Source organism: Quercus robur, chromosome 1 (genome assembly GCF_932294415.1).
Source record: "Quercus robur chromosome 1, dhQueRobu3.1, whole genome shotgun sequence".
NCBI lineage: Eukaryota > Viridiplantae > Streptophyta > Magnoliopsida > Fagales > Fagaceae > Quercus > Quercus robur.
The window spans coordinates 10,962,621-10,986,599 of NC_065534.1; the positions used below are offsets into that span (position 1 = coordinate 10,962,621).

Consider the following 23,979-nt stretch of genomic DNA (forward strand, 5'->3'; position numbering starts at 1 on the left):
AAACATACAGGGAGTAATATCAACACGGCCCATCAATCAAACTTGGCCCAACCCAAGTTAAAATTAATACCTATACAGCTTGATCTTGCTTTAACCCATCACAAGCAAAAACCCTTCAAAAAGATATGCAAATGCAATTTAAAAAAAAAAAAAAAAAATGAATGCCGAAGTTCACAAATAAGACCTTGAAGTTGTATTCTATATAAATTTATGTTATAGGAGGCAGTAAAATATAAATGTTTTTTTGGGGGGGGGGGGGGGGGGGGGGGGGGGTTGGTTTGTGGGGTTGGTTCTGGCTTCTGATCAAGTATTTGAGAGGAAAGAACCTCTTGGTTGGGCTTTCTCTAGGTAGATCTAAGAAGAATTGGAGCCCAAATTTGGGCTTAAAATTCTGAACAAACACACCCCGACCAAGCTGTAGACCTTAGCCCAATAACAAAGTTAGGGCCCAAGCCTTTTGTTTTTAATTTGGAATTCTGGATACTAAACTCCTACAAACAAGTAGAAAATTCATTTAAAAAAAAAAAAAGTAGAAACTTATAGTAAATTATAACCGGAAGTAACCAAGAATTCTGTAGCTCAATTGACACTAACATCCATGGTTCAAATTCCCCCCCCCCCCCCCCTCTCTCCCCAATTGTAAGTTTGTAACTATCATATTATCAATCAAAAAAAATATAGATGTATTATCATTTGGCCTAGAAATTCATTAAAGCCATTTTATTTTTTTTTCAAATGCTATCTAAGGTGATATTTCACCTTAGTGTACACCTATTATAAGTGTTATTTAAAACAAATAAATAGTCAAGTGTGTGTTTACACTTTTTGACTCTAATCAGCATGAGAAAGAGCAGAGTGAATCTTTAATTCATATTTCATTATTTGGCATTTTATGCCGAAAGTAACATGAGGAATCTTCAAAAACATCATCATTTGCGTGGGCCAGCAGTGTAATATAATAGTGGAAACTATATATATATATATAATATCTTGTCTCAGCCTTAAAAATTACAAATTTAGCAGAAAAAATAAGAAGAAAAAACCCTTAAAAATCACAGCCTTGTTAAAAACTTGTTGAAACGACAACGTTTTGAATAAAATATCCCCTAAAGTTAAACCCCCTCAAAATCTCAAAGCAATAAACGATAACGAAAGAAGCGTTATCCTCAAAACGCTCACGGTGAAGTCACAGCTCCAACAACAATGGAAGCAAGCTCCTTCATTTTCACCTATCCTTCTTCTTCTCCTTCAATTTCAAAAACCCACTTCGAGTTCAGCTTCCCCTACCCTTCTTTCCCACTCTCTTCTCCTTTACGAAGATACCCTTGTACCATTCACAAGAACACAGTCAAATTGTTGTGTACCCGAACCACTCTTCGCAATTCGGCTCTTACCATCGAAGAAGAACAAGCTCAAGCTCAAGCTCTAGAGAAATCCAAGGATGCTCTCTCCACCTCAACCTCTTACAGAGACATGTTGCCCAAGATTGACAAGAGTGGCAGGTTTTGCAGTCCAAGAGCCGCCAGAGAACTCGCTCTGTAAAATTCTATTCTCATTTTGCTTCTTTTTTTATCATCTGGGTTTTCTTTCTTTTTTTGCTTTTAAGGCTGACCCATGTTTGTTTCTCGGGAAAGAAAGGATGATGTTTGATGGTTTGGTGTGATTGAATGACAGGTCCATAGTTTATGCAGCCTGTTTAGAAGGTTCAGACCCAGTTCGGCTTTTCGAGAAGCGAATGAATGCACGACGAGGTATCATCTAAGACCAAATATTACTAAACTTGCAATGTAAATTTTTGATTTTGGAGTTTGATTTTTGGACCAAGTGTATTGTGCTTTTGAGGGAAAAAAAAATGGGGAAATATTGACTGGCTTTGTTAAATATACATGTTCAGAACCTGGTTATGAATTTGATAAGGCTTCGTTATTGGAATACAATCACATGTGCTTTGGAGGGCCACCTGTTACAGTAGAGACAGTGGAAGAAGCAGACGAGCTTCTAAGCAATGATGAAAAGGAAACTGCAATTGGTAATCATGTCAAATTTTTGTTTTGTTTACCATTTTAAGTTTTATGCGATTGCTAGAAAGAAGACTGCATTTGAGAGCTAATTTAGTGAATTAGTAAGTGTCATTCTCTAGTGCAATATAGCTTTAGAATATTTCAAAAAGCATGTAATCTCTTTCAAATCATAAGCTTTTAGAGGTCCGTTTCAGACTGCTAGTGTATTTTAGAAATGTCAAACCTCTATATCTGTTTGGTTAATCTGCATCTATATTAAGTGATGGATGTGCTGGAATTGATGTTGACTCAATCAATCAGTGCTTTCAAGTTTGAAGTTTCAACTTCAAGGCAGATTAAATAGAAAGATTCAGAACACTTGCTAGTAATTAGGATTTAGAATGTAATCTAGGCTTCTTTTGTGTCTTTTGAATGTTTCTGCCCTCCCTCCCTCACCCCCAGTTGTTCACTTTCTTTGTTTAATTTATAGCTATTTGTGTTTAGAATGTGTTTTCTGTCCATTCTAGATTAAATAGTTTTTAGAATGTTTTCTCTGCCCTCCTCACCCCCAATTGTTCACTGTCTTTGTTTAATTTATAGCTATTTATGTGTGGAATGTGCTTCGTTATCGTTCTAGATTGAATAAATAATATTTAGAATGTTTTCTCTGTCCCCTTCCCCCAACTCTTCACTATCTTTTTTAAATTTTAGCTATCTGCATTCAGGATTTGTTCAATTATCTTTGTAGATTGGCCCTCACCTGGGGTGCCTTAGTTGTTAGGGAGAGTGCCTAGACTAAATTTAAACTCAGAAGTCTTTGGTTCGACTTCTAGCTGAGGCATGTCGTGATTTACTCAATGCCTGCTCAGTGGGGGAGTGTAGGCGTCCAGGGTTTGCCCCCCAGGGGTGCCACTGGCCCATACCTTGAGGGGGTTCCTTGTAGGTTGAAATAATAGTTCTTAGGATTCTTTCTCTTCCCCTCTCTCCAGTTGTTCACTATCTTTATATAAATGTTAGCAATCTGTGTTCAGGATGTGTTTAATTTTGTTTTCTAGATTGAAATAATAGTCTGTAGTTCCTCAGGACTTGCACAGGTCATTTCTAAATTACCAAAAAGTCTATCTATTCAAGTTGGAAACACACTTGTCTAGTTACACACATAACCATGTCCTCAACATACTAAATATTTACATAAACATTACTGAGTACCTGTCCCCATGTTGCAAATCATTAAAATCAAAATTTTGATTATAGTTAGAACTAAGCTTAAGCTTTGTTATTGTGGAGTGACGTTCTTCAGTCAATGTGAAATTGTGTTAGCTTGTTCATTTGCTGTTATTTAGAATAACTTCATAGTGAATACATCTTTAAGTTACCATGCACAGAAAATTTTTTAATTCTCAGGTCTCATGAAGTTTTGAGTGCCCTCTATGTTGCTCTTGTTCCATGCTAGAATGACCTTTTCTGTTTATAGGAAGGCTATGCTACTTCGGTAGCTTTGTACTAGTTGAGAAAATGATAGCCTTGTATGTGCAATTATTATTAGCTCTCTGATTTAGTTGCGATATCCATTCATTTTTCAATTTCCCTTTTTCACTAACTTTTCAGTCGCATGAATTGTTTTGTTGTTTTATTTCTACCTCAGAAGCAGAAGTCCTTGCAGCTCCTCCAAAGTTGGTATACAGCAAATTGATTTTGCGGTAAACTCTCTGAGTTTATAGATTAGTTAATTATTACTTTGTCTCTGTTGCTACATTTGTTACCTGCTGCAAGTGGAGCATGTCTTTATCCTTTCTTTTTTTTTTTCTTCTTCATTTGTGCTAGTGCGTGCACATAGAGAGAGAGCTAACTATGTCTCCATGGTTTATTGCAGATTTACTAGGAAAATTTTGGTTGCAGTCATGGAGAGATGGGACAGCCATGTGCTTGTCATTGACAAAGTTGCCCCTGCAAATTGGAAGGTTGAAGCAGTTATTGTATTTAAATATTAAATTCCTGGTTTCTTATTTTCTGCTAGCACAATTCTCATTGTTAACAATTGTTGGCATTTCTTGCTAGGTAGTATACATACTTAAATTTATTTGCAAAACATAGGCTGTGATATATGCATTCATTTTCCAGTTCCTGTGCCCTGACCTTACCATGATAGATTTGTTTGCCTTTCTTGGATGCCACTTTCCATAATTAAGGTATATGTGCTTATTTGGCGTTTAGTGCAACCCTATGACTTGGACAGAGTAAAGATGTCTTTCTTTATTTGTTAAGCATTATTATCTTAACTTAAATGATAATGTTCTTCTTCTTCTTCTTTTTAATTTTTAAAACACTATTATCTTTTTGATGTTTTCCCTGTTTTTGAGATTCTGAAAAGGGCATATATGCTGCATTGCTGATTTTATACTCTTCTTGGGAGGGCATAGCCAAAAGAACTAGCAGCAAATAGCTGAATATATGGGTTTTTATAAATTCATGTGTTTCTTTATGATGCATCAAATCTAGCTGCACCCAAGAACTTATCTTCTTTTTATTTTTTGTTCTATTCCATTTTCATTTGCAAATTCTTCTTTCCTGGAAATTTTGGCTATTTACGTAATGTTATCTTCCCATCTAGGTCTTATAATTTTTAACATCTCAAATTAGAGCATAGAGTCCCCCCTTCCCCCAATATATATATATATGGCTGATCACAAAAGAGATTACATATTTGCCAATGTTTTAGTTTCTTCAAATTTACTAATGGAGATGTTTGCATCTTATTCGTTTATATACTGCAGAATGAGCCAGCAGGCAGAATCTTGGAGCTTTGTATTCTTCATTTGGCGATGTCTGAGATAACAGTGCTAGGGACACGGCACCAGATTGTCATCAACGAAGTAATGTCTTATTTTCCATTCCTTTTTAAGTTTGCTTGTCTTTACTTCGCTGTCCTCCTCTACCAATTTACAATAATCTAATCTGGCATGGCTATTTTTGAAGGCTGTTGATCTTGCTAAACGGTTCTGTGATGGAGCAGCACCCCGTATCATCAATGGGTGTCTCAGGACCTTTGTGAAAGACCTTGAAGGAACTGGTGTAGCTCAAGCCTTAGATAAACAGAAAGTGATCCGTTAATGTCTGAATTTTAGTTATTTCAATTACTGCTCCTTGCTTTTGCATTGTTGAAACTTGAAACTCCCATGACCATTAGTGGACTGAAGAGTCTCATTCAGGATATGCTGATGCTGGGAAACCTCAAGGGAAAGTGATTTTTGTCTCTCTTTAGGTGGATTACTGCATTTTCAGGCTCAAAAGTTATAATGGAAGGGATGGCTTAGTGGGCAATTTGTTAGTACCACTGTTGTATTTATAATTAAAAAAATTTGAGTATTATAATGTATATGATGATGTTGTAATTGAGATATTCAAATACTATACAATGTTTTAAGTTTTGACTATCTTCTGCTCATGTCATTCTTCCAAATTCTTGTAGTTGCTTGTTTCTGCATTAGTATTCCCCCTTCCCTCTACCTCCTTTAGTATTTCTGGGTCTCTGTTATTAGTTAAGACACTTAGAAATTTTAGGCTCTCTCAATTTGTGCAGTTTTGGAACTGCTATTGCTTTGTATTTCACTATTTTGTAACGCCTTTTTGTAATCTGTAATTTTATATAAATAAAACTGAGGGGCTTGGTCATTTTGTTTTTTTAAATCCTTTTGTTTTTATTTATTTTTTAAGTGCAGAAACATGCTAATAACGTGTGGAAATTTGTTTTAGAGAATTATTCTTGAAGACAACCTGTTTTCACAACACCAGAATGCTATTTGAAACTGTTTGTTTGCAAGATTTCTTTGTGTTATCTAAAAACAATTTTTAAGATATTTTTTTAAAAAACGCTAATCAACACATAGGTATTTGAGGTTTTTTTTTACAACTAAAATCGATTGTTTTAAATTTTTAATTATGGGTGTGAATGAGTTGGATGAGGTCATTTTTGAGATATTATAACAATTTTAAAAACCAACCCAACCTAATCATCATGAAGCAAATTGGGTCTTCGGCTTGGAGTCATTTTGTTATACATTCAAATTGGGCTTTCACTCCCATCAAAAAAAATTTAGGCTTTCATTAACCTATTTGAGCCCTTTCTCAAAGAAATAATTACAATTTATTGAATATTATATTCTAATTTCATCAAAACTAAATTTCAACTAAAATAAATCAAGCTAAGTCTCAAAAAAAAAAAAAAAAAAAAAAAACACTTTTAAAACTATTATAATAACGTGGACTGGATTTGGTTACTTTAGATTGAAGAGTTTATCAATTTAAATTTTTAAACTCAATCCCATCTCAAATTTAAAAAAAAAAAAAGGATCCAAACCATCTCATCTATCTACAAAAACCAATATTAGGCATTTGGAAGGTGGATCAAGTTTGATTTTTGGCCCTAAAAAATAAAAAAAGTAAAAATGTACTTTTGGTTCCTATATTTTAGACCGATTCCTATTTTGGTTCCTACTTTTTAGACACACCTACCTTAGTCTTTGAAAACGAAAAACTATTTTCATTTTGGTCCCTACCATCAACCCATTAAAAGAAAATTCATATGTAGAAAACAAAGTGCCTACATGTCAAGCCTATTCATTTAAATATTAATTAGCTAATCCTACATGTCCTAAATGAACCCCGTGTGACCCTTATGTGACCCCTACATCAGCTTCTCGCCACAAAGAGCCCCACGTGACCCCCTCACATGCTCCACTCATTAGTGTAATTCATTCCACTCCAATATTTTAGACACTTTCACTATTTCACATGCTAACAAGGAACACATGGACCACCTTGATCTATTAACATGACAAACAAAAAGACACCAATAAACAGTCAAACATTATAAATACGAAGTATATAAAAGTATAAGAAACAGTAAAAAGGATTGGTCCCTAATGTGAGAGAGAGAGAGAGGATACAATGTCTTCACAAAGCAATGTCTCAGACCCACTGGTCTAATTCTTCAGCCCCCCAAAAAAAAGTTGGTGTGGACTTCCACCAGGGTCATATGTTGGGTTTTATAGCCCAATAGCAAGTAAGTCAGAAAAAAGGCCGAATAAGCCCAAAACATTAGGGTTTTCTAATTCTCTCTCTCATATTCAGCCCAATATTACTTTTAGTCCACAACAACAACAACAACGCCTCTCAACTCTCTAGGGTTTTCTCATACTCTCTCTCATGTTCATCTATAAAAGCAGCTCACAACTCTTTCATTCTTCACTTGTGCGGCGACCTCTTACGTTTTCTTAAATCAAATCACAAAACTCAAACTCCCCAAACTCTTAAAAGCCTCCAAAGGTTTCATTCTTGTTTTTCCGTGTCTCTTTCCTCTGTTCTTCTGTACCTATTGCTTTTATGTGCTTTTGTTTATATGGGTCTAGTGGGGTTTTGTTATATGATGGTTGATTAAGCCTAAAATTGCAATTCTGTGATCTGAAAACTTTATCATTGGGGTCATGGAATCTATCATTAGGCTATATTGAAGTTTTATGTTACTTGTATCTATTCCATACTTGTAATTCTGCCTTTAGCTCCGGGTTTCCTCTTCTTAGGATATTTTTCTCGGTGACAAGGCTGATACATTTTTTTTCAAAAAAATTTCTATTGTTTTGAAACATACCCATTAAGCTATTTAATTGAATCTGTGATTGGTATGTATTTTTTCTTTGAATTAAAGATGTTGGATGATGAAAAGAATCATTCGGATTCCCAATGATATTTTCTTTGCCGAAATATGTGATATCCTAACCAGCTACTTCTGACAACATCTTAACGTTATTTATTTCTTATTTCTCTGATTCCTTTTTTTCCAATTTAAAAAAATGGCTTTTTTGAAGAATTGCTTTTATTTATAACTTAGATTAGATTTTTTTTTTATTAAAAAAAACTGGGTTTTGTTTGGTTTTTAAGAATTGCTTTTATTTTGTTTAAAACTTACATGATTTGTAGGGTTATAGAGGCCGGTGATGTAAGGATTAATATTTACTACTCTTGATGGGATTTCCCATTTGATGAATTTTATCCACCAAGATCTCTGAGGCCTCTTTTTTACTCTGATTTCAATTTCTTTGTTTCTTGGTTTGTTGTTTATTAGGCCTCTGAATATTGTTTTTAAGGTTGTATTTTCAGTTGTGTTTAACATATTATTCTGATTCTATTAGGTTTTAAAAAATGGGCTTAAAGAATTTGTTTGCCTTTGCTTTTTTGGGTAGTTTCTACCTTGGTTGCTTTCAAAACTGTAATTTTACATTCAAAATCAATAAGAAATTTTCTGACAATTTAGAATGATTTAAAGTAAATGATCTAATCATATTGAAAAGCTTGTATAATAATAACATAATTACTTAAACAAAATTTCTCAATTTCAATTTAATTAGTGGAATTATAACTCATTGTGGTAATGTACAGCCAAAATCTTCCTTTTCTTGTCCCCAAGCCTATAGTTGCAGGACCAATTACTGTCTCATAGCAGAAAGTCGATTAAAACTTGGTTCTTGAATAAAGTGACCCGTAAGGTCATAACTACTAAATTAAATTTAACAGCCGATTTACACAGAAAGATTTGAGAACACCAAAAGTAATTAGAACTTACATTGGACAAGGACCATAAGCAGCTTGGAAGGCATAAATGTTACCCATTAAGCTATTTAAAAAAGGCTGATACGTTTACAAAAAAAAATGTTTTCTCTTATATTTAAACATTACCCATTAAGCTATTTAAATGAATATGTAATTGGTATATACTTTTTTTTCTTTGAATTAGAGATGTTGGATGATGAAAAGAATCATTCGGATTCCCAATGATATTTTCTTTGCCGAAGTATGTGATATCCTAACCAGCTACTTCTGACAACATCTTAACGTTATTATTATTATTTTTTTTTTTAAATTAAAAATACTGGGCTTTGTTTGGATTTAAAGAATAGCTTTTGTTTGTTTATTTTATTTAAAACTTAGATGAATTATAGGGTTATAGAGGCCGGTGATTTAAGGATTAATATTTGCTACTCTTGATGGGAATTTCCCATTTGATGAATTTTATCCACCAAGATCTCTGAGGCCTCTTTTTTCACCCAGTTTTTCAATTTCTATTTTTCTAGGTTTGTTGTTTTATCAGGCCTCTGAATATTGTTTTTCAGGAATCATTGATCGAAATTCTGACAATTTAGAATGAGTTGAAGTAAAAGATATCATCATATTGAAATACTTATATAATAATCACATATAATTGCTGAACACACAATTTCCTCAAGTTGTGGAAGTATAACTCAATTTGGTAATGTACAGTCAAAATTCATCCTTTGTTGTCCCCAAGCCTATAGGGGCATGACCAATTACTGTTTCAAAACTATTGCAGAAAGACGATTAGAAATTTAGACCTGATGTTTGATCTCAACTGGTCTCTTGTTCTTGAATATATGGACCCCAAGAAGGAGCTAAGCAGCTTTAAGGCATGGCAACTTCATATGAAACACTCGGATTAAAAACTAGTAGAGAAAGAAAATTACAAACAAAAACTAGAAAAAACAAACTCGTAGAGAAAGAAAATTACAAACAAAAACAAGTAAAAACTTAAACTTGTTAACTCAACATATATTGTAGCATTACTCTTTCATTATTTCATAAAGGATTAAAAGGAGACAATATTATGAGATATTTCTCTATAAACATGCGGGGCTTACAATTGTTGTGAGAGGAACATCTTATAAGATGTTGTATCAATAAATAGTTTTTAATTTACTAATGATAATGGAAAGTTTTAAAAAGTTTATTGTACATGTGAGTCTAAAATATACTTCAAACAAAATATACTTTCGACACAAACATTTTTTTGGTTTTAGTTCAAGGTTACAATTGACACTAGAAAGATCGAGTGTGTCTACTTAACTATATTTAAGTGATATATACACATGCATCTTGGTTTTAGTCAATTTTTATATCTTGAAAAATGTTAAGAAACTTGTAACTTACTTCTCCTAATTCTCAAAAAATAAAAGAAAATGAAATAACTTCTCTTAAGAGTTCAAAAACTATAGATCTAGACATATTTCTTACTCATAAAAACTATAGGATTAACTTTTTCAATACACACACATATATATATATATATATATACATATATATATATTGGTAAATAGTTTTTTTTTTTTTTTTGGCCCCGAGGAAGGGGGGAGAGAAAGTATTCTTCTTGCTAATTAATTAATCAATTAAGGACAATGGATGAAATTTGGGGTTCCAGGCTTCAAGTTCCCTCATTCGAGGTAGGTTTGGCTTGTACGACTAGAACGAATGGAAGGGGTAAGTTACAAATCAAAATGGAAGTAAATGAGTTACGCCAAAAAAAAAAAAAAAACGTCCGTACGTGGAAACTCAAAGAAAGAATATAAGGTTTAGAAGCAATCGTTAAACTTGTCTTTTCATTATTTTTGTTTTTACTTTTTTTAAAACTTAATAATTTTAGTTAATTTAAAAAATTCTTAATCTTTTTACAATGGCTCTTATGTTTGGATGGAGAGAAATTGAGGAAGTGAAGAAGAAAGTAGAGGAAAAGTTGGTAGGAACTAGGAATATAATGTGTTGTAATTAGTGCATAATAAAAATTGTCTATTATAGATCCATATATATCCATGTAAAACTAATATTATTACAAGTTGATGAAAATGTCATGATAAGAAATTGGTAAAAATTTTCTTTTTATGATGAACTATGCCCTCCTTTTATATGAGGGCATGCCTCTGGTGGATTTTGTACATAAGAGTGCACCCTTTAGCCTTTAGATAGAGGTGTACACTCAACTAATCAATCTGATGAATTTGAGCCAAGAAAACACGATACCTCGGGTTGGGTTGACTTTTTTTTTTTTTTTTTTAATGAAACTTTTGGGTTAGCTTGGTTTTAGGCTCACAAAAAATTATATCCAAGTTACTTTAACCTAACCCATCTCAATCCTTCAAATTGATTTTCCCAAAAGTTGATTGTTGGATATAGATAGATATATATATATATATATATATATATATATATATATATATTAAGGCTTGGGTTGACAAAATTTCCAATTCCAGAAACATAACCTAATCCATGCTATTAATTTAATAGTTAACAATTATATATTTTAACATTGTTAATTTAATTTATTTTTGGATTTTAAGACTTAGTTTAGATTAATTAGTTTAATTTATTTTCATATTTTTTACTTAATTTGGATGAAACTATAATAAGTTAAAATAGTTGAATAAAAATCCAATTTTTTATTAGATAGGGCAATATGGCGCTAACCTAATTCATATAGTTTTAATTGGAAATTTCTCATTTGACAAGGTTTGGTTGGATGGAAAAATACTCCAAACTTACCCTAACTTATGGACACATTTATATATTAATATGAGATGAAAACATAAAACGACCAACTGAACTAAGTGCTCATTTGATAATTTGTTTTTGAAATTGACTTTTTGAAAGGGACAAAGCCTCCATCTAATACTTCAATGTATTGGATAAGACACAATGTGTACGCGTGATCAAGTTGTATTGAGAGTACTTATTAGAGCACTAGCATTAGATATGTTAAATGCTAAAATTTTCACCAAAAAACAAGCTGCAATAGATGTTTCTAAATGAGAGCAAATTTTAGTATTTATGACCATACCATTCAACTAGTAGAAGGGTACAAACCTAAATGCTAAAACATGCTACATTAAGAGCATTTGCATTTGGTATTACAAATGCTATATGTAAGAGAATTTTAGCATTAATGCACCAAACAAGCCCAGCATCTGGACTTGCAAACACCAACTATTGCAAAAAAATTTACAATAGTGCTACAGTGTAATTCTACCTTTAGAATTGCACGGTAGAACTATTCTAAAAAAAAAACTAATATTTTATTCACTTTATCAATTCTTCTCTCTCTCTCTCTGCGCATTTTTGGTTTTTGTTTTTATTTGGGTTTTAGGATATATTACTTTATTATGTATAAATATTATTTTAATGTGTTGTATTGTAAAATAAAAGTTGGAATGCTAAGAGTATTGTAAAATTGTATGGTATAATTGATAACATAGTTTTTTTGGAATGGTAAAATAGGATGTGATAGAATTTTGGGATGTGAATGCTCTAAGCAGTTGGCTGTTGTTTGTGTGGGGGGTTTTACTTTTATCTTGAATTTTTTTAAAAAAGGTTATAGTTTTTTGTTTTGTTTTTTTCTTTATGTTATTTTAATAAGTGATGTGCTAAAGTAAGAGATGTGGTGTAGATTGTATTGTAAATGTTATACTAAAATAAAAGGTAAATTGTAAATTACACCCTTAAAATTTGTGGGTGTTTAGATTTTACACCCTAACGTTTCAGAATTTGAATTTTTCCCTCTAAATTTTAGGAGTGTTTGGATTTTACTCCCTAAAATTTGGAGTGTAAAATTTAAATGCATTCAAATTTTAGGAGATAAAATTCAAATTCTGAAATGTTAGGATGTAAAATCGAAATACCCTCAAATTTTAAGGTATGAAATTTAAAAGTGTAAAATTCAAGTATCCTCAAATTTTAGGGATGTAATTTACCATTTACCTTAAAATAAATAAAGTAATGCGCTGGTGGCTATAATATATATATATATATATATATATATATTTTTTTTTTTTTTAATAAACAAGCTTTAAAAAAAAAAAAAAATCCAACTCGTGAGTGGGCCCCATGTCATTGGCCCAAAATAATTGAATCTAGAAAACCCACGGACATTAGAAAGAACCAAAAAAACGTGTCAAACACCCATTGGTACTTCACCAACACACCCCCCACAAAACCAGTAACAATATCACCCCCAATCAAAATTCCAATAACACCCTCAACACAAGTTGACCGCATCTCAATCCGCAAGGACAATATCGAGACCTATAAATAAAAGAGAAGAGTGGATCTCTCCAAGACCCCCCCCAAACCCATCCACAAAACGCAACCAGGAAAGCTCTCTCTCCCTCTCTCTCTCAAACACACGCACACTCTCATCCCTCTCTCCTTATATCCTTCTCTCTTTTAAATCCCCAGAATTTCAAAATTCTCCAAAACTCTATATATAAAAACAACTCCCTTTTTAAACTCTTCCCGCTCCCTCCCAAATTTCCGTTAATTTCTTCTTCTTCTTCTTTAGATCTGATTCTTCTGATTCTGATTTTTTGGATCATCAAACCCTAGCACGGACACCATCAAATTAAAGAGAGGTCTGTGTTTCTTTTTATCAGATCCTGTCTGAACATGAACCAATCGGAACTCCTCATTTTTTTTTTTTGGCTTTCTTGTTTCTTCGCTCTTTTAGTCTTTAAAACCTTTAATTATTGTTTCAAATCTAAGGTTTTTTATTTGTAAATTTAACTGAGATGCTTTAGAATGAAAAACCCAGATGAACCCATGTTTTGGATTTTTGTTTTTTGGTGAAATTTTTGTTGATCTTGGATACCCATGATGAAAAACCTAGCTGAACCCATTTTTAGAGTACCCGGGCTGCTTTTACTCTGTGTGTGTGTGTGTGTGTGTGTGTTTATTTGGGTGCTTTACCTTCGCTTATTTTGGTGGGATTAATGATATAGAAAGAAAAGTTTTGGGTTTTGTCTGAGCTGAGATAAATAAATCTCATAATTTTGTGGATGATTGTTCAGTGATTTTATCACGTGTATGTATTGGTTTCTGGAAAAGTTAGCGGATGTTGTTTCTGGGTTTGATTAAAAAATGGGTTTTTGGTGGTGAATGATTTGTGTAAATGGGTGTTGAGTTTAGTTGGTTCTATAGAGTATGTTTCTGGGTTCTTTTAGAGATGGGGTTTTGGTGGTGACTAATTTTGTGTTGGTTTTACACACAGTAAAAGAAGAATTTATAAGAAAAGAAAGGAATGGCAGAACAGGGATTGGTGGAAGGGAGCCAACCAGTTGATCTCAAGAAGCACCCTTCTGGGATTATCCCTACCCTTCAGTGAGTTCCTTTTCTTTTTTTTTTTCACAAATTCATTATGTTCTATTCTAATATATATGCACCTGTTTGGTTGACTAAGCTTCATGTGTAACCTCTAAAAGATAAGTATCCTGATATGGACGTGAGCCAATTGTTGTAAGACCAGGAAGAGGAAAATGCAGTGTATAATATGTTGTGAGCATCATAGGTTTTTATGATGTTGTAATGGCTAGTATGTGTTTGTACTTATATGTCTGTCATTGCATTGTAATTGATATATATATATATATATATATATATATATTTTTTTTTTTTTGTGTCTAACAATGGTAATGATATGGATTTTGATGTGGGTCACTTGCTGTACAATGTTGATGTTATGGTGTGGCTGTATGTTTGTTGTGATTGACATTTTGTATCCAGCAATATGAAATTACAGTTGTGCCCTGGCTACTGTGGAAATGAGTGTGAATGTGTTTAGATGTTTTGAATGTGAATGCTGGGGTTTGCCTAACTCATAATTTTGTTCCTGCATTCACTATGATTATCTGTCCCTTCTGTCTCGAGAATGGATGTGTGACTAGAGCCTAACATTTTAACCCTTTTTTTCTTTGATTTTGGTTGGTTTCTGAATAATTAGATACTTTATGATTCAAATAAGTTGAGCACATACACACACATGCACACACACACAGACAAAATTTCTTGTACTTGGGTGGATTCTGGTTGTATTACTTTTTTACATTGATTTAATTAAAAAATGAGCACTGAAGCCTTCAGATGTATATTGGTGGAAGAGTTGAATATTAGCTCTGCCTTCTGATGGATATGGATCTCTTGGTTAGATAGATTTGTGTCCTCATGATCTTCAGATTATATAAAATAAAACACTATTTTATTACTTTGGCCCTTCCTTTATGTGGCTCTGTTAATGAATTGGACATTGCAATAACTCACTTATGTTATTTACTGCCAGAATTAGTAGCCTATAACATCTTAGTGTTGTCACTTCAGGAACATTGTGTCTACAGTAAATTTGGACTGCAAATTGGATCTTAAGGCCATTGCACTTCAAGCTCGTAATGCAGAATACAATCCCAAGGTAGGAGACGTTTGTGGGCATGGCTCTCTCTCTCTCTCTCTCTCTCTCTCTCCTCTCTTTTTTGTTTTGTTTTTTTCCCCCTTGTTTTCTTTTTAATGGTTTTTATTTGACAAAGATGGTTAAGCTTGTTTCTTGTTTTACTTAGAGTTGTGTTTTGGGTTTTATATCAATAACATTTAAATTTTACATTTGTTGTGTTCTAACAGCGTTTTGCTGCCGTAATTATGAGGATAAGGGAACCAAAAACCACAGCCTTGATTTTTGCTTCTGGGAAGATGGTAAGTTTTGACAAAGCATTTGGTACCTTTCTAAGTACAACAGTAGAAGTTATCTTTATATGTTGTTTTATATGCCTTTAAACTGCCATCTGGGTCTGTTTTTGTTGTTATCTTTCTCTCTCTCACAATCAAAAATCTCTATTCTTGAAGATTAACATGTATGATTCATTGGTCTATACTAGAGTGATAAGTGAAAAATGAGACCATCTATGTGTCATTTACTTAGAATTTTGTGACAAGAAAAATTGTCTTTCAATTTGTGGTGGATGAGGCCAATAAGTGCTACCTGTTCCTCCTGTTGTTAAATGAATCCACTATTTTAGCTAATTTTCTTTGTTTGGAATATTAAGTTGGTGCTTTCTATCTGAAAGCTTGCTATGTTGTTCTCTTTAAAATAGACATACATGGTTTGGCATCTTTGCAGTTTTTTTTTTATTTTATTTTTTTAATAATTTCTAAAATCTTTTAGTGGTTATGTGAATACCAAATGTTTAGGTTTGTACTGGAGCTAAGAGTGAACAACAGTCGAAGTTGGCAGCACGGAAGGTAATGGATCAAAGTTACAATATTGTTTTGGTGGCCGATTTGGTTTGTATACTGGAATACTGGAATGAAATATTTTGGTGTTGGTGCATTCCGGTGTACTGTTCTCGGATTATACTTTGTGTGCGTGTGCATATTCTCCGCATAACCTCATTCCAATATTAGGGCATTCCAATTTTATCAAAATACCTTGTCAGTCTGAAAAGTTTTCAAAATAGAATAAGAATTGGTATCTGCACAAAACAGTAAAATTAGCTGAAGCAATTGGAATTGGAATGGATCAACACCCCAAATCTTTGGCAAATGCAGCAGTGTGGTAACCAGTACAATATATTCAGCTGAAATAGTACAGTATTCATAACTTTATAATGCATGCCTTTAAACCTTCAGGCAGCTGCATACATAAGTTTTTAAACATAGGGCCATCTGGGAGATGCAGAGGAGTATCCAGAACCCTATAGCTTGTTGTTTGTAGTTTGGCTTTACTTTTCAGATATCTAGTCTCTTCAAACTAGCACTTAAATTCATGCAAATGTTGACAGAGCTGAAAGGTGAAATTATACATGCCCATACGCTTTACAAGCAAACAGTTCCTTGTTTTACTAGAACGTGATAAAAAAGAGTTAATTCCTTGCTCATCATGTTGTCACTGAAAGAGCTGCAAATTGTCTAGATCTTTAGGATTTAATACTGTTGTTTTAATATTGAATTTCCGAATCTGACATTGTATCTCTGCTTTTCAGTATGCTCGAATTATACAGAAGCTTGGTTTTCCAGCTAAATTCAAGGTAAAAATTAATTGCAGTGCAATCCTCTGTGTCATTTATGTATGTATATGTAATAAAACATACTGACACATGCAGCTTTGGTATTTTACAAAGAATTACTATTTGTCTAATATTGATGCTTTTCACTGTTGTAGGATTTTAAGATTCAGAACATAGTTGGTTCATGTGATGTTAAATTCCCCATCAGGCTTGAAGGACTGGCATATTCCCATGGTGCCTTTTCTAGTGTAAGTGATGGCTGTGTGTCCATCTGTGTTAATTGTACTTTCTGTTAAATATCAAGAGCTATTATCGGTATTTGTGTGTGATTTATCAGACTTTGGAATGTACTTACCAAAAAATAGCCTGTGCAATGTTCTCCTTTTCCTTCCCTGACCATTGAAGTGGCCATGATTGGAGGATAGGTTGTCTTATGAGGCCATTCTTGGAATTAAACACTTCCATGGAACCTATGATATGCATACCTGCATACACACATGCTATGGAAAATGAAGTTATATGTAAATTGAGCCTTTCAGAAGTTAAACTTATTGCAAAAATTATTGTCCAGACATCAAATAGCCAGTTGTAATACCGACTTGGCTGGAAACAATAGAAAGCTTGTTTTGTAGTAATGATTCTATGAAATTGGTTGGTGTCTGCAACATTTGAAATTTATTTCAGAAGTATCCCATTTTTAAAAAAAATGCTTTCCAGTTTTGGTATCTTTTTAGGTATCTTTTTGGTCTAGCAAAGTTTCAACCATGTTTTGGAACAATTTTAAAACTTTGAGAATTGAAATTGATTGTGTTCTCATTCTGGTGGTCAGTATGAGCCAGAGCTGTTCCCAGGGTTGATCTATCGCATGAAACAACCAAAGATTGTGCTGCTTATTTTTGTGTCAGGAAAAATCGTTCTTACAGGAGCTAAGGTGATATCACTAGACTCCTTTTTTTTGTTCTGCCCTCCCAGGTTTTATATGCTATTCTGGTTGGATCTGATCAGCATTGTTTCATTTCGAATCTTAAGGTGAGAGATGAGACCTATACAGCCTTTGAGAACATATACCCAGTGCTTACAGAGTTCAGGAAAAACCAGCAATGGTATGTTACACAATTGTAATATTTTTGTTAAGATACATGGTGCAGGGACCAGATTATTTATGCTAAATCTAACTCTTATTTACAGATTCCATGTTAAATCTTTCAGTAAGGAGTATTTATGTTCATAATACCCTTTATTAGGTTTCTAGGGAAAGGTTGGCTTCATAAGTTCTTGGGGAATGGGTTTGAGTCCCTAATTTCATAACCCTTTTAAATCAGATTTATTTGATTAAAATTTGGAAATTATGACTGGTTGGGACTGTCATAGATTGTAGTAGCACAAGTGTTTTTCATTTCACATGAACTTCTAGACTATTAAATTGAGCACTGGAGATTAAAAAAGAATTCTGGGTCCCATCATATATTGAACTTGATTATTTCAAGGTGTTGAGGTTCCATTTAGAGTTTGTTTATTGTAAGGGTCAAAAGTAGTACACATATCACTAGTGTTGGTAAAAGAGTCAAGCACATAGGTCTCTTGGCACCTAGGGCCCTAGGCGCAAAGAGCAAGCATGCACTTGATTGAAGTAAAGCGCACCGTTTTCAAATATAATATCTTGTAACCTCTAATAGAATTATTCATGATATATAGGGTCTGTTTGAGATTCGTTTATTTTGCTGAAGCTGAAAACTTTTTGCTAAAAGTACTGTAGATAAAGGGAAATGTTCGGTGAAATAGTGTGCAGTGAGGTATATAAATAATAGCAAAAATAAGTTGAATAGTAAAATAAGCTGACTTTTTAATTTTTGCCAAAGTGCAATTGTATAATGTTTGTAAGTTCAAATTTTACTTTGGTTATTTCAATATCTTAAAATTTTAATGTAGTAACTTGAAAACAACTATCAATGGACAATATGATAATACTTTAGTCATAGAAAGTTTAAACATAAAATTTTATATAATTCTCCTGTGCTTATAAAATACATATACATGATAGTTATTATCAAATGAAGTATATGGTTACATCAACATACATCTAAAAGGCCAAAACCAACAAGCATAAGAGTGAATAGTATATTAGCCTTGTTTGTATCTTTTGACATGTTAATTTAAAAAAAAAAAAAAAAAAATCTTTTATAATACAACACCTTAAGAATAGTGTTTGTATGATAAATCAACGGTCTTGTTCATTCCATTTTCTTCAAGATCAAAAAATTAATTTTATAAATATATATTTTTTAGCAATAAAATAGAAAAATGTGTCTAGGCATACTTTGTGCTTCTTCAAAAAGTGCCAAAAAGTGTGTCTAAGGCGTGCTTCGAGCTTTAAGCTTCAAGGTGCACTTGGTGTGCTTTTAACAAAACTGTATATCACCTCTGGCCAGATAGGATTCGGGGGATTTGATGAGGGGATTGAGGATGTTAGGAGAGTCCTGTCCTGGGCTCCTCCCCCTCTGTAGAGTACAATTGAGGATGTTGATTTTTTCTCAGGCCATGCTGACAACAGACTCAGTTTTATGACCTTGATTTTACAGGGGCATCTTGTTGGCATTTTTTTGGCTTGTGAGGAATGTTGTGCAAATGATTTTTTTTCTTTGGAGGAATGTTTTACAGGTATACCAAGGTGAACTCAGATCATTTGTTTTGAATTTGATGCAGATTTTGTGGGAAGAGAAGCCAGATCTTGTTTGCAAAAGTTAGGAGGTGGAATACCTGGCAATGTAGCTGCTGAGCCTGGATTGAACTGTAAATATAAAAGCAAATTGTGCATTGGTTCTCTGGTTTTTAAGTTAAAAAAGATGTGTTCAGTGTCTGCATTTAATTTTCTTGGCTCTGATGTAGTAGTGGGAAAAGAACCATATATTTTACAGAGTTGTTGACGGAAAAAAAAAAAAAAAAAAAAACAGACGGGGAAAAAAGAGAGAAAAAGAATTTTTAACTTTCTGTTGGACTTTTGCTTTTGCTGTTTGGATAGAATGTAATTTTGTGAAACTTGAATCGACTCTATTGTGCTATGATGCTATCTGTTGGTGCATTTGAATGTTATAATTGTAGTGAGAAAAAGAAAAAAAAAAAACTTTTAAAAAGTTGTACATAAACAAATATACAGAAAAAAGTTAAAGTTAATCTATCCGAACGTACTAGGTTACTAGCACTGCAAAGGACATTACTGAAGTGAATGTGATCACCTGCCCTTGATTGAATTAGGGCCTCATACAGATAAACGAGAGAGAGTTTATAGATATGATGAGTTTTAGCCTAAATGAGATATATGATATATTAACTGCAGTTACTTGTGTGATTGAAAAAGAAAATAAAGACTCATTCAAAGTCGAAATTGGAAATGTACAGGGAATTAATATTGTAGGCACGGTACTTTTGTCTCCTGCAAACCCTCATTGTTTGCAAGTAAGACAGTACAACCGTGTGAGTTGTGGCATATGGCATTTCAATTCAAACTGCATGCCACTTGATCTCCTCTCGGCAATTTCTTTGAGCTAACCACAGTGAAAATGAGAGTGCATGAATCTGGAGCGGCAGAAGCCAGCCAGGTCGGTATTCAAGTTGGCAATGCGTGTGCACTGCGACGGTTGCAAATGCAGATTGCAATGCATGTTGAGTTGCAGACATTTTTTTTTTTTGTTTTACCTGGTGCATATAATAGGCACACAACATGGGGTTTATTTGAGGAGAAATTATACAGTTCTCCTGGTGAATCTAATTACTTGCCTCATATCGAGCTTTACTCTCACTATTTTACATCGAAAGGTTAAAAATTTGAAGTCTCTTGCATTTAATCCAATGACATCACACCATTGAATTGGATTTGTAATGTATGAAAATTCGAAGTCTCTTGCATTTATGGTTTTTTTATGGAAAATTTTAAAACACATATAGTGTTAATTTAAACAAGGGGTTTTAAACTACAAGTATAATGTTTGAGGTGTTGTTTGGAAGAATGAAAATTGTGGAGCTCCATCCTTTGTTGTATACTCTATTGGGTGTCTGCACACAAATTGGTCTTCCTTACCTCACTAGTATTGCCTAGTCTGTTTTCAGATTCAGTAGACTAGCTTGTTTCTGGAAAATGTGAACTTTAAATTTTTACAGTTGCTGTGGACTTGCGACTCCAAAGGATGTATAATTTAATTTAATTCTTGTACTGAAAATTGAATCAAGTCTTTGTTAAGACGATCATAGACCTTAACCCCACAAAAAGAAAAAAGAAAGAAAAAAAAAAGGTGATGGTAATGGTAGCCCTTCATGTTCCACTTGTCATAATTTCTGTATGTTTATATTGGGCAGTAGCTGATAGCATTTCCATGACTACCTTCTTCCTCATCTAAAAAGGCAAAACAAAAAGAGAAAATGTCATGTCTGGTGATGGCTTTAAGAAGTTATTTGGATCCATAACTGCTAAAGGTTTAAATTTCAATAGAAGCAAATTGTAATTGCTTTTCGCTGCCAAAAATTTAACTATCTGAAGATTGTATTGTTGTGCTTCTGTTATGTATCTGGTGTTAACATAGGCTTATTCTGTTATTAGCTATTTAGTGCCTTTTGGGGCCTTATGTAACACAGTTATCATTATTTTCTTTCCATCATTTAAAATACACACACACATATTAATGCATGCAATAATGTATTATGCCTTTACACATTTTCAGAACTAATTGTAATTTACTAATCATGATAGGTTCATCACTTTTTACTACCATGACTTTACATGTTTTTGAACCTAAATGTAACTTAAGAACTTATAATAAAAAATACATGTAATACAAACAGTTTCACTAGAGACACCATTTATTTATTTATTTTTAGTTCATACTCATCTGAAAAAAAAAACTCATATATCATCACTGTATTCATATTTGTAATTTTGTATGCTAATGTAATATTCAAGGTCAGATTGAACCATATGCCATTTTCATAAACTTCAAGAGGTAAAGATAATAAACACCCACTTTGGTCCAATCTGGCCCATTTTGATCAATTTGGTTTAATTTCATCCAATTCGGTCCATTTGGTCCACTTTAGTCCATTTGCTTAATTTCGGTCTATTTTGGGTGACTATAAGTATAAACTAAAAATAAATAAAGCTATTATCTTTGTCTCTTAAAGTTGAAGAAAATACTGCACTCTCTCATATTTTCTTCTGAAAAAAAGGTGACTATGCTATCTCTCTCTCTAGATTTTTAATTCTTTCTTGCAACATTATTTTAGGTTGATGAATTTTTATATTTTTAAATATTGCTACTTTGGGTTAATGTGTTCTGGTGTTGTATTTTTGTGTCTTTTGAGTTTCCCACCACAAGTCCTCTCTCTTCCTCTTATAACTTTGGTTTGTTCTTTTTTTGAGTTAATCATTCATCTGTTTGAAAGTGAGAATTTGAGTTTATACAAAATACAGTCTACATGGCTATGTATTTAAATGTGCCTATCAATCATTTGAGTAATATCAATTGTAATTATGTGATAAGTTTTGATTATTATGATAATCTCCTTAAGAGAATGAGAATTTTGAAACTAAAAATTTTAGTTTTACCAAAAGAAATTAAGAAAATGTAATAACTTGAGGTGTGTGGGACAGGAGATTTCATACACTAAGGGTAGGACTGTCCATGGGTCGGGTTTGTACCCAACTTGAACTTGACCTGAAAACTTTGAGTAGGGAAAAAAGTAACCCGAAACCGACTAAGAAGACTTGTCAGATCGGCCAATTCGGGTCTCGTTGGGTATTGGGCTGTATTGGTTGGTTTCAAGTTTTGTTAATGAGGCAGATAATTTGCTAGATCCATTGAGGTCTGGCATAGATTTTTTTTTATAACGATGAGATCTTGACGAATCTTGAAGGATCTGGACAAGATCTCGTCGGATCTAGACAAATTTGAGGATGAGAGAGAGAGAGGATTAGGGATGGTGTTACTATGAAAGACCTTTGGTCGGTTCGATTTTCGTTAGGTTTTGAATCATAAAATTGCCACTTGACCCGCACCCTTCGGGCTTTGACTTCATAGACCCATTGCCGACTGCAGGTTGCTCTGATTGGGACTGTCTCAGTTCGAGCGGCACCGGGTCGGTTGGTTCTGGGAGTTATTGGTGGCTGTGGACAACCTTTACCGAGGGAATAGTTAGATACTCAAAGAGGTATGAATACCCTTATTTATTATATATATATATATATATATATATATATATATATATAATGCATAATAACAAGAGTTAGAAGAATATGAACCACTTTACAAAATAATAATATCAATCAAAAATACCAAAAATGATAAAATTATATATTTGTAAAAAGAGATAGAAATTACTTTTATAAATTGTTTAATTTTTAGAGAAACGAATTATGTAGGATAAATTTTAGAGAATGAAATAATATATTATACCTTATTTCAAAATAATTATATATTTCCACGAATCACACAGGTCTCTAACTACTTATCTCCATGATCATTGAGACCAACTCACATATTGGCACTGCATCTGCTCAATTGCCATACCAATGTCCTTTATAGTGGTCATGTGAAGAAAACCAACCAGCTGGTGATTTGAAACGGTTTCAAAGAAGGGGGAGAGAGGGACAACAAATCATACATGGCTCGCAGTAGGAAGCAATCTGCCAATCTCAATGAATATTTAAAGCCCTCCATTTTTTATATACTAGTTCATGTCTCGCACGACGCTTGAATACTTTTTAATTTCATTTGAAATTATTTTTATGTATATTAAAACATACATATTATATAATACTTATTTTGTTGTATAATATTTATGTTTGCCCACAATATTGTTGAATGCTTTGAAACTTGATTTTCTTAATTCATATTTTATTTTTAAAAAGTTGTCTAACACTATAAGACTCTATTTTTTTAAGTAATAAATAATATTTATTGTTACAAATAGACTATTAAAATCTACCATTAAGAATTTAAAGTATAAAATATTTTATATTCCTAAAATTACATAAATTTAAGCAACCTCCCAAACACTTCCTTAACCACTCATTCTTACACACAATCAAATATGAAGATCCCAATCTCAAACGCCCAATTTATTATCTTAATGAAATGAAGGAAATCATTTGTGGCATAAAGAGAATGTGATTAAACAAAGAGAAATTGGCTAAAAACACATTCATTTATCAAATTTTAATTTCCTTTAGTTGGACTTTTGTATCTTAAAAAATTTTAAAATATATATATGATAAAAAAAAACAGAAAAAACATAGGAAAAAACTTTGAAATCATCATCAATTTTTATTTTTATCA

The 23,979-nt window shown here is 32.9% G+C and overlaps 2 protein-coding genes and 4 non-coding genes across 9 annotated transcripts in view; all 6 read left to right on the forward strand.

The window, feature by feature from the left end:
* Nucleotides 1-1,130: 1,130 nt before the first annotated feature.
* Nucleotides 1,131-5,434, forward strand: LOC126720525 (uncharacterized). The gene is made up of 7 exons (XM_050423032.1): nucleotides 1,131-1,538; nucleotides 1,675-1,751; nucleotides 1,895-2,029; nucleotides 3,646-3,700; nucleotides 3,874-3,961; nucleotides 4,775-4,873; nucleotides 4,977-5,434. Exons 1-7 carry the CDS (start codon nucleotides 1,204-1,206, stop codon nucleotides 5,109-5,111), a joined length of 924 nt encoding a protein of 307 aa, XP_050278989.1. The 5' UTR covers nucleotides 1,131-1,203; the 3' UTR covers nucleotides 5,112-5,434.
* A 2,271-nt stretch (nucleotides 5,435-7,705) lies between these two features.
* On the forward strand, nucleotides 7,706-7,794 carry LOC126693303 (small nucleolar RNA R12). Its single transcript, XR_007645297.1, has one exon. It is a non-coding gene; the product is annotated as a small nucleolar RNA R12 (small nucleolar RNA).
* Nucleotides 7,795-7,985: 191 nt separating this feature from the next.
* LOC126693219 (small nucleolar RNA SNORD24) lies at nucleotides 7,986-8,069 on the forward strand. The gene has a single exon (XR_007645237.1). It is a non-coding gene; the product is annotated as a small nucleolar RNA SNORD24 (small nucleolar RNA).
* Nucleotides 8,070-8,793: 724 nt separating this feature from the next.
* Nucleotides 8,794-8,882, forward strand: LOC126693310 (small nucleolar RNA R12). Its single transcript, XR_007645301.1, has one exon. It is a non-coding gene; the product is annotated as a small nucleolar RNA R12 (small nucleolar RNA).
* A 122-nt stretch (nucleotides 8,883-9,004) lies between these two features.
* On the forward strand, nucleotides 9,005-9,089 carry LOC126693225 (small nucleolar RNA SNORD24). The gene has a single exon (XR_007645238.1). It is a non-coding gene; the product is annotated as a small nucleolar RNA SNORD24 (small nucleolar RNA).
* A 3,854-nt stretch (nucleotides 9,090-12,943) lies between these two features.
* The window catches only part of LOC126720629 (TATA-box-binding protein), a 51,557-nt gene continuing 40,521 nt past the window's right edge, over nucleotides 12,944-23,979 (forward strand). For 2 of the 4 annotated variants that reach the window (XM_050423322.1, XM_050423333.1), the window contains exons 1-8: nucleotides 12,945-13,243; nucleotides 13,879-13,988; nucleotides 14,982-15,069; nucleotides 15,276-15,347; nucleotides 15,843-15,893; nucleotides 16,634-16,678; nucleotides 16,813-16,905; nucleotides 17,487-17,588. In XM_050423322.1, coding sequence (XP_050279279.1) covers nucleotides 13,909-13,988; nucleotides 14,982-15,069; nucleotides 15,276-15,347; nucleotides 15,843-15,893; nucleotides 16,634-16,678; nucleotides 16,813-16,905; nucleotides 17,487-17,588 — 531 coding nt within the window. In that variant the 5' untranslated portion in view covers nucleotides 12,945-13,243; nucleotides 13,879-13,908. Of the gene's footprint in view, nucleotides 13,244-13,878; nucleotides 13,989-14,981; nucleotides 15,070-15,275; nucleotides 15,348-15,842; nucleotides 15,894-16,633; nucleotides 16,679-16,812; nucleotides 16,906-17,486; nucleotides 17,589-17,629; nucleotides 17,761-19,360; nucleotides 19,737-23,979 lie in introns of those variants that run through there. The other 2 variants (XM_050423317.1, XM_050423343.1) reach the window with 2 other exon arrangements.

What these genes read in the sequence shown, in the direction of transcription:
- LOC126720525 (XM_050423032.1), top strand. Translation starts at nt 1,204, where the DNA reads ATGGAAGCAAGCTCCTTCATTTTCACCTATCCTTCTTCTTCTCCTTCA. An exon ending in TACAGCAAATTGATTTTGCG is followed by an intron (nt 3,701 to 3,873) that starts GTAAACTCTCTG and finishes GGTTTATTGCAG; the next exon opens with ATTTACTAGGAAAATTTTGG. An exon ending in TTGCCCCTGCAAATTGGAAG is followed by an intron (nt 3,962 to 4,774) that starts GTTGAAGCAGTT and finishes TATATACTGCAG; the next exon opens with AATGAGCCAGCAGGCAGAAT.